This window comes from Carassius carassius, chromosome 9 (assembly GCF_963082965.1).
Source record: "Carassius carassius chromosome 9, fCarCar2.1, whole genome shotgun sequence".
Lineage (NCBI taxonomy): Eukaryota > Metazoa > Chordata > Actinopteri > Cypriniformes > Cyprinidae > Carassius > Carassius carassius.
In genome coordinates, this window is record NC_081763.1 from 19,097,580 (window position 1) to 19,107,756 (window position 10,177).

General features: G+C 38.6%; 1 protein-coding gene across 2 annotated transcripts; it reads right to left on the reverse strand.

Annotated features, from left to right (window-relative positions):
• Positions 1–992: 992 nt before the first annotated feature.
• On the reverse strand, positions 993–8,190 carry si:ch211-195b15.7 (synembryn-A). Of its 2 annotated transcripts, XM_059558189.1 has the most exons (14): positions 8,092–8,190; positions 7,882–7,972; positions 7,534–7,581; positions 7,266–7,283; positions 6,612–6,704; positions 5,657–6,270; positions 5,154–5,289; positions 4,423–4,611; positions 3,984–4,078; positions 3,748–3,898; positions 3,295–3,390; positions 2,681–2,825; positions 2,074–2,344; positions 993–1,916 (listed from the first exon to the last, which is right to left on the reverse strand). In XM_059558189.1, the coding sequence occupies exons 2-14, from the start codon at positions 7,969–7,971 to the stop codon at positions 1,778–1,780; spliced, it is 2,085 nt and encodes a 694-aa protein (XP_059414172.1). In that variant the 5' UTR covers position 7,972; positions 8,092–8,190; the 3' UTR covers positions 993–1,777. The 2 variants fall into 2 exon arrangements, with proteins under 2 accessions (XP_059414172.1, XP_059414175.1); XM_059558192.1 differs by lacking the exon at positions 7,534–7,581.
• Between the last annotated feature and the right edge of the window lie 1,987 nt (positions 8,191–10,177).

The following is a 10,177-nucleotide window of genomic DNA, read 5'->3' on the forward strand; positions in this document are numbered from 1 at the left end:
CAAAACCAGTGCACCTCCAAGTTGCAAGAAAATTTGATTTTCCTTTGCAGAATTTGTAAGAGCCACTGGTGGTTTAAACTGTTGCATTATAGCATAAAATGTTTTTGTAAAGCTTTCATTCCTCTCTCTTTCATTATGTTTCAGCTCCCTGTGATGGGAGCCACAGGGAGACGGTATGAAAAAAAAAAAGAGCGAGAATGTGTAAAGACAATTGTCTGCACAGAGATGAATAAAGATAGTGCCAAAGGGAACAGGGTTGAAAACCTCACTGGTCAGCAGTGTTTTGGCAGAAGTGAGATTTGAATGCTATGTTCCATGCACACTCTTATATATAAATATGTATTATGAACAATTATGATTTGTATTATTTATACATGGACATTTATACATGGTTACGTCCCAAAGCTGGGTCTGTTTGCTGTTATTATTTTTAATAATAATGCTCATGTTTTATGAGGGTGTACATGAAATGGGCCACCCATAACCCCCTATTTTTCCTGTCCTCTAAGCTAAAGGACAAGGCAAACAGGATGCAGACAAAAGAGCGGGGTCAAAGCAGTGTGTGTTTCCTTTTTTGTCAAAAATAAAATAAAAAATAGAGCAAAAGAAAAATTTATTTAAAATAAAAAAAAATATTAAAAAAACGTTCTGTTTGTTCTTTAAAAGAAAATGCGGAAAAAGAGTTGTATTTGTTCGTTTTCTCAAAGAAAACATGACAGTGCAGAGGGATGTAATAGTTTTAAAGTGTGCAAAATGTCTGTGTTTACTGTTTGTTTTTTTATGTTGGTTGTTTACTATGATAATTATTATTGTTATTAATATTATTTTGGAGGTTTGCTTATTTCTCTCCTCTGTAAATATTGTACAGTTGCTTCAGTCTCTCTCTCTGTCCCTCATCTGTACATGAATCCTCCTGTATTTGACAAACGCAAATAAAAGAAAAGAAAAGGAGTTTATGAAAATGATGCGTTTTCACACGAGACTGACTTGGATTTTTTTTTTCTTCTTCATTTTATTTGTTCTAGACATACATGCTGGTATGTTGTACGGGTTAGGAATGATACCGTGAAAGGAAATACATTAGAAATCAAGCAGTACAGTCAAATAACCTGTGCTAAATACTGAAACTCGGTTCAAAGTGTACTAATCACTCTTCGAATGAAAACATCTCTCTGAGGATTTGAAGAACGACGTCGCTCTGACTGAGCGTTCTCAGTGCAGGAGGCTAGCAGGTTCTCTTCAAGGTAAACATTCCACTCCTGCTTGAGCGCGAGGAAAAGAGAATCCGTGGAGCTGCGTTTCCTGTTGTTACCATGGCAACAATACCATGGCAACACCAGCAGCATTCTCTTCTCAAAGAGTGTTCGTCTGTCCTCGGCGTGACGGCTGTCTCTCTTTGTCTCTTTCTTCCTCCTTTGCTTCTTAGTAGCTTCCAATTTTACGGTTTCTAGCTGGCATCGTGTCTCACACAAAGAAATTAAATTTTCCCGCTATATTTTGTACATTCTAAATTATTATTATTATTTGCAAACCTTATTCTTTTCTTCACACATCATACGAGAGCTTGGTTTATTATTCTGTTTCGTGTCTCAATATCATTTCCTTTTACATCCCATATTTGCAACAACCGATTAAATGAACCAATAACTTATTTCCTTATCATTGTTAGTTATTGGATTTCTAGATATTAATATCGTCTCAGCGCTATATCAGTCATTAGTATAAATTATCTTGCACCTGTCTGTCATTAATCATCATCGTGATCATGTTGACATCATTACTGCTCTGTTTCACTATCTTCTTCTTCCTCTTCTTCTTCGTCCTCCTCCTCCTCCACAGCGCTGTGCCTCGTCTGGCCACAAAGCGGAGCCAGTTTGCCATCCGTTGTCACTCCCATTGGCTGAATGATTTTGCCTCTGAGCGGGTGTGGTAGAAGGATACGAATGATGAGTAAAAAAAACTGCATATATTTAAATATAAGGTGATTACCTATCCACTACACATATGTTTTGAAAAGGAAATCAGTGATGATTTCACCACATTTCTAGTGGAATCTCTCTGACGCATACATACCGTGAGAGCTTGTTGAACATGTTTATGAGTCTGAGCGCCTCTGCCTCTTTCTCTTCTTCAGTCATTCCTTCCATAGGATCAGGCTGTTCCTCTTCCACCCGTCCCGTCACAGGGTTAATCCTGTCCTTGGCCTGTCTGTACTCCTCCGTGTCTGAGTCAGAGTCACTGGAGTACTGCGGTTGAGGAGAGGGGCCACGGCCGTTCAAAAGACCCTGTGCCGCCAGCAGCCCCGCTGCATTACCGTAACCAGTGTACTTCACAAACCTGCTCACTTGGAGAGAAAGAGTTCATGGATACCCTACCAACAACACTATCTTAAATGAGTATTATGAATAGAGTGCCACAGGATGACAGTTTTGTAGGCCAAAACCTGGAAATTAATTAGCATTTTAGCATTTCTGGTTCCATTGTCCTAAAGGCACTTGATTTTTTATGGGTCTTTGATTAAATGCCTGAAATTTAAGTGTTGTGTTTAAGACAAGATCGAAAGAGTTGTCGGAAGCTTAGTTCTGGTGACATTAAAGTCATGCAACCGTGGTATAGTTCGTTGAATTGGTATATATAATGAAAAACTGTCAGTGCACTTTACATGGATTCATCTATGTACCATTTTCTTTACAGAGCACAAAGAGAAGCTCAGCTGCACAGTGTTTGATATCAGTGTCAACATGGGTCATGAGTCGCACTAGTTTGCTCCTCAATGTGTTCCCCTGTTCAGGCCTCATCCCAACGTCTCTCAGTGGAGGCAGGATCTGCTCAAAAATAGCACAGGATCAGACTCCTGGTACACAGCCTCGAGAATAAACAAGTATGCGTCAAACTTAATGTTTCATGTTTATAGAGTGCTCCAAATGTAACACTTAATAGGCTCACACCAAAAACTATAACTATAATAATAACCATAATTATACATTTTTAGTAATGGTTCTAATTCTATGAGAAGAGGGAAGTCTATTCCTCAGCCATAATGATAACGGCACGGAGAAACAGTATAGTTGAAATCACTTTCAGAATGAATTTTCCAGCTGATAAACGATAAAAACATTGATAGCCAAACAGACAACATAACTGCAGCACGCACTTATAATACTTTGGTGTGAATCATAATATAATTATTGCTATAGATATCTTAATAGCTATTGTTCTTGGATTGAACAGCCTTAAAGCACACTAAATTGGTGAAAATGTTTATTAAAAAGTATTTTGGGATGAGTATCATACCTGCTGTCTGAGATAGTGCCTAGTTTCCCTGTGTGCTTTGCTGCTTTCGGTCAACAGGTTTAACACTGGAGCCAACTTTTCCTTCAGCTTTTGGCCCTGTGTAATTCACATTTGATGACATAACATTTATAATGAAATAAATTATACAAATGCAAAATATATATAAAGAGAATATTTTGAAGATTGTTGTTAACCCAACAGTTTTGGTTAGCATCGATGTATGGACATTTCTCAAAATACTGTCTTATATGTTTCGAACGATTTCGAACAACAGGAAGGTGAATAAAAGATGACAAACTTTTTTTTTTAGGTGAATTATCCCTTTAACATGTATGTTATGGAAACTGAACCCCAGTATGAGGACCCTGGAAATCAAACCCTTTACTTTGGCCTTACAAGTGCCATGTTCTTGAGCTACAGGGACACTAGACAGTTCAGAGCACTCTTTCTCACTCTGTCCAGTCTCTTCTCCATGAAGAGAAGCAGAGTGTGTACGCAGTCCATGTTGACTCCACCGGACTCCTTCGAAGCTTCAGATATGCGAACGGATAGCAGAACATCTAGGCACTGCAGTGGGAGCGCTGAGAGCACATTCACTGTGTGCCTGTGGATATTCAGCACAGGTGAGTTGTAGAGATCAGTAGGATGAGACCTCTCAAGACTCACAGAGCTTTGATTCTCACTCTTACCCTTGTAGTTCCTCTTTTCTATCCTCTCCCTCACAGGGCACGAGTAGACAGTGACGCAGGACTGCAGCTAGGTGACGATACAAATTTGCAGCCTCCTGTGGCAGAAGAAAGAAAACCAAAACAATATTACAATGAAGTGGATAGGTATGAGACCCCTCTGTGGGGAAAAAAGATTGTGGTGTCAAATTAAGAATTCTTTCCAACAACTGTTCTATTATTTTGTCCACTTATTTTAGTTAAATCCACTTTCAATTTTTTTCTTCTATATGTCAAGGCCACATTTGATGATATGAAAAGTTTTGTGCTATTTGTTGGTTTGTTATTGTTAATAATCCTGTATTTTTGCTGCCCATTGTGTGAACAATCAAGTTAAATATAGAGTTAATGATGGCAGGACACAGATGTGGTTATTAGGAGCAGAAAAAAAAACAGCATTAACCTCATCTACTTCCTGTCTGTGCACACTGTAGGTAATGTTGAACAGGGTCTTGAGAATCTCAAGGGCACGCTGAGTCACATCCTTAGACACAGGGGGTGCTGTGAGGTCAGTCAGCACCTCATGCATCTCTCCCCAGCGCATTTCTAAACACTGTTCCAGAGCAGCAGTCAGCATGGACACGCCGCGCTCCTGACAGGAGGAGGACACAGAATGAGTCTATGAAATCCCCATAGATATGAAACAGAAATGAAACAATTTGTGTAATCTTCCAACAATTTGTTTTATGTCTCTTTGACCACTAGGTGGTATATATATATATATATATATATATATATATATATATATATATATATATATATATATGCATTAAACAAAAATATAAGAAAAAAAAAGATGAAAAAAAGCTAAAAAAAAAAAGTCCAGCTAAACATTTCATTGTCCTTCTGTTTAGTAAAACTGTAAAATGGCACTGTACATGATAACTGTGCAGATACATAAATGGTATGGTACTATTCACGTTTCAAAATGCAGCAAAATGCAGCTTAATTTTATTAAAAACATTAAATAGGAAGTCCCTGCTCCATCTTTCTGTCCACAAGTGCATTGGCCTGAAAAAAATGTGCGCTTCAATAATCCAACAAACTTTGAAAAAAAAAAAAAAATTAGTGTAAGCATCACATTAATATCATAATAATTCCATATTCCACATTTGTATGAATGATGAGTGTTACCTGGCAGAGTTCTATTCTAAGCTCAGGCCGTAAAGCAGTCAACAGAAAGAGAAGCCGCAGTTCATAAAATTGACCACTTGGAGGTGGTGAGGAATGTATACCATCTTTAAGTCTTTCTGACAGGCCATGGAGCAACCTGGTGAAGAAAACAAAGCACAATTGAAAATGTGTTAAATGCTTCACATGTAACAGATCGCCACGATTTTGCCAAGTAAGACATGTTCCTGGATCAACAACCTTTGTTGATCCTGGATCAATATTATAGACCTAATCTGATCCCTACCCCTAAACCTAACCCTAGCCATAATTTATTCATAAAATCAGAGGGAAATGATAAGTGAATAACAAGGGTGTAGAAGCACCTAACCCTGGTTGCAAGTCTAAAACTGACATTTTCTTGAAAACGTATCCCTTGATTCTGTTGATTGGAATGTTGATCCAGAAAAATGTTGTACTTGGTGAATTAAACTGTATGTTGACCCACGTAACAGTTTGAGTTGCACCTCAGGATGCAGGCTCTCTCTTGTGCTTTCGGGCTGTTGTAGATGACATTGCACAAGGCCTTCATCGCCTCTTTCCTCCAGACCTCTCCATCATCATGCCCCTCCTCTTCATCCTTCTCTCTTCTAGCATCTCTCTTTCCTCTTGTCAACAGCCCACAGACCCCATCTTTCCTTTCATTTTCTTCATGACGGTCGTTTTGTGTTTCTCTCCCAACATTACAGTTAGATGCTACATTCACAGGGTTGCTCTGCACACCTCCTTCACAGACCAAAGACTCAGCACAGGGTGCAAAGACAACGACCGAATCATCTCCCTCCCTGAAAGATGTTAGGTGTTGTGCATTGCTGCCGTTATTATCCAGATGTGTCTCTGTCTCATTCTCGGGAGTGATGTCACTGTGGGAGGAGCCCCACTCAGCCTCCTCTTCTTCAGGCCAGGTAGGCAGGGCGGAGATGCCCCCGAGTCGAGCAAGAGTTAGAATGGCGTAGTCTGTGATCAGGGGAGCCAAGGCCTTTCGATCACGCGAGATAATTCGCAGAGTTCGCAGACACACTCTCAAAACGCCTGGCTGCAGCCGCATGCGAATGAACCAGATCAGAGCTGCAGCAAGCCTCTGGAAGAGACAGAAAGGAAATCGATGGAAAAGTATGAGTTATTTTGCATTGTATTTGATGGGAATATATAATGATATACAACTTAGCCATAAATATGTGGACAACCCTTTTAATTTCAGTTACAATTTGAATGTAAAGACCTGATATTCTAGATAGATAGATATATAGATAGATAGATAGATAGATATATAGATAGATAGATAGATAGATAGATAGATAGATAGATAGATAGATAGATAGATAGATAGATAGATAGATAGATAGATAGATAGATAGATAGATAGATAGATAGATAGATAGATAGATAGATAAAAAAGTTTGGGAAATAAGTTTGTCTCACCCTCCGCAGAACAAGATCTTGATCCTCATTTTCATCAGAGTCCAAATCTGAATCAGAGTCTGGAACATACTGTCTCACTTTATTCCTGCGAAACTGAGTGGAGAAGAACAAGCAGTTACAAGAGACAAGAGAAAGTGAGGTAAACAAGCAGAAAAAAAGCTTCTGCAAAAACGAGAGGTGGGATGGAAAAGAATTCAAACTCAAGATTCAGATTTAAACAGTGGCCTGCTTCTTTATGAACAACAGAACACTGAAGTTCATTGAAGACTAATAAAGGCTTTGGGTACAATCCCTGAACAAAGAGGAGATATTATAATTTATAAAAACTTTATCTTGTGAGCACAGACATCATGAACTGTCTAACTGAACTAAATGGCTTTTTGTGTATTTATGATAACCAATAAATTATTTTTCTGACACTAGGCACATTAATCGGCGCTTAGTAACAACAAAATAATGAGCTCAAAAGAGTTTACAGGTGCATCTGACACAGACACTCTGGGTGCCGGTAGGTACATGTGACCCAGGGTGAGACAGCATATTCGTTTCAGATTATCCACCTCTCTCGTTCTTCTTCCCCACAGACGTCTCACTCCCTTTTTATTTATCTACAGCAAACCTGCTCTTTTTCTGTAGGTCATGAGAAAGATTTACCTCTTCCAGCTCTCTTTGCTGTTCTCAGTTCACACATGTAGGAGAATAATGAGCATATAGCAAAAAGAGAAAAAAAGCATGGTTAAAAACTTGCTTGTGAGTATTATATACACTGAATGAATGAGAGGAGGGTGAAGTGAGGGATAAAGATAAGTGAAGGTGGATGAGTGAGATTTACATTATTAGCTGTGTTAATCCAAGCCACGTGTGCCCTCGGATTGAGGACAGACTGAGAAACACAAACTTTAGCATAGACTTTAGAATTTACCTTTTTTCTCTCTTTTTCTTCCACATCAAAAAAGAAGCATTCTGAGTACTGTGAATAACAAAGGGTGAATTTAAAAGGTGAAATATAAAAGGGACAGCAGAATTTGAAGGCTCTGCAAATGCTAGACATATTAAAACTTCACCACATTGCAGAAATTGTAAAATGACTAAGTAATGAGAAACACCCTTCAGGTTTTCCCCAGTTCTGTTGTCATGGAAACTGCTAATATCTGAGTATTGTAGAAGTAGTAGAAGATTCTAACGGTTTTTTTCTGCATGGCAGTGATGCGCAGTATTAATCTTATTATATTCAATTAAAACTCAGTATTTTGCTTGAAATTTTATTTACCTCAGTGTTGTAATCATCCAGGTGTAGCTGAACATTGTCCTGGTCGCCTTGTTTAATAAACTGAATAATCTTCTCCACGTCCACAGGCATTCTTAACAATTAATAATTAACCAAAACATAAAATGTGTTCAATTTCATACAAGTATTTCTGAAAGAAAAATGCTGATTTAACCTATAATGTTAAAGACACATTCAGAGACTTGCGCTTACCCTCCGTGGTTATAAAAGCACAGGTTCCAAAAATGTGTGATGAGTTTCCTAACAAATTTTTATGTGTCTGCCTTCATATGTTCCTTCTTGTAATCTGACAGGCCTCAGATTTAGCTTTGAGTTTTCCCAAACTAATCCCACCCATCCTCTCTCACTCATTCACAACACTGCTCATAAGACTCCATGATTATGATTTTGGCCCTGTCCATGGGCACAGGTTTGCTGTATTGTATTTTCTTTCTTTCTTAATAGTGTAAGAATAATTCTATTCACTGTGAGTTATCCTCAGAACAAGAGCGCTAATTAGTGAGACAGCCAATAGGGCCAGACAATAGGAACCAAAAAGCTTGAGCTGCTGTGCTGGGATTCAGACAACAGTGAGAAAAACAGTTGGAGAGAGAAAGAGAGAAAGAGAGAAAAAGATGAAAGCAGCACAGGTTTATATAAAGCTTAATATATGTAATTAAACAAAGTGGGGCCCAGGAAGAGAAAGGCTGGGGTGACTGGGGTGAGCTGATAGGGGTGATTATTTGTACTGATTGAAGGTGATTAACTGAGGCTAGATGTTCAGCTCACTGATAGACCCTCATAAAACACATAGTGCATTATAGAGACAGACAAGACAGACACAGAGAGAGAGAATAACCCCAGTATTAGTGGACTGGGATGACACTTTCACTCTCGACATGACACAATCAACCTGAGCAGAGAGGAAAGAGTTGGGGTTTTTTGTTTTTGTTTTAATGATCTGTAAAGTTTCCTCGTAAGGAGAATGCACAGATCTGGATTGCTCCTGCTGTCACTGTGTGCCGCCTCTCTGGTGACCCACAGCGGTGCGTTCAGGAACCGAACTGTGTGGGACTCTGTGCTCTGTGGTGACAAGGGTACCATCTTTAAATCTGTGGTGACAAGGGTCTCTTCTACCAGCCTGCCAGGCGTGTCAGAGAGCACAGTTTCCGTGAGTCTTACATGCATTTCTGTGCAATAGATTCAGTCAACATTACAGTAAATCATTGCCTAGGCTACTATCCATATTTTTTTGTAGAGATTATCTTGCGTGACAAGTATTAAGATAACCCAATCGATGCAATTTAAAGTTATTGGTTTAAAAAAGGCAAATTCAATATCACATTGTGTGTTTGTTTGTGTGTGTCTGGTAGAGCTTAAGAGGCTATAATTTAAGAGAGAGGAGAAATGAATTATAAAAACAGATTTTATTTATTGCATTTTTATCAATAAAAAAAGGGATCGCTTAAAAAAAACACTGTCATTAAAAATTATGACATCATACCGTTGTACCAATCCCATATATGACTTTCTTTATTCTTTTGAGAGCGAAAGAAAATAATATAGAAAAATGTTGGCATCTAGACAATTTTGGTGCCCACCTGCATAATTACTTCTATTGTTTGGAGAGAGAGAAAAAAAGAATTACACATTTCTCACAATATCTTATTTTATGTTCAGTAGAAGGTAGAAAGTCATACAGGCTTGGAATGACAGGAGGGAGAGTAAATTATGACATAATGTTCATTTGTGAGTGAACTATCCCTTTTAAGTCTGAAATTAGTGGGATAAATTTAAGACATATTATCAAGCCATTAGACTAAAAGATAATTTAACATCAAAAGGGCAGACTTTAAGGTGTAACATTTTTGTGGCAGTATCCAAAATCCCCCTGTAGCAAACCCTCCCTGGTCTCCCCATCTCTTTAAGAGTGCAACAGAATAGCCTATTAGATGTTCATTAAGGTTTTGTGTTGCGTAGAATGGAAATGGAAAACTCTTTGGTTAATTAAATTAATCTAATACTAGTATGCATGCTATGCCTGTATAGACTGCTTTTGAATCCCTTGTAACACTCACTGCTCTTCTTTCAACAGGTGTAAAGATGAGGAACAGCGCCCCCTTCCAGCGGCAGACTGGAGTGATAGCTCAGAGAGAGGCACTGACAGAAGCAGTGGTGCAAAGAGAGGCACTGGAGAGCAGTGCTGTCATTTCTACTCTGACTATTATGACCTGGAGAATTACTGTTACACACCACACAGAGAATCTGCTGCATACACTTCAGATCTATTTGGATTTTG

Bases quoted from the DNA above. Each gene is read 5' to 3' on its own strand.
- si:ch211-195b15.7 (XM_059558189.1), bottom strand. From the start codon at position 7,971: ATGCCTGTGGACGTGGAGAAGATTATTCAGTTTATTAAACAAGGCGAC. The intron at 6,271-6,611 runs GTGAGACAAACT...TGTCTCTTCCAG, and splicing joins AAGATCTTGTTCTGCGGAGG to AGGCTTGCTGCAGCTCTGAT. The intron at 5,290-5,656 runs GTGCAACTCAAA...TTTCTTCACCAG, and splicing joins GAGAGAGCCTGCATCCTGAG to GTTGCTCCATGGCCTGTCAG.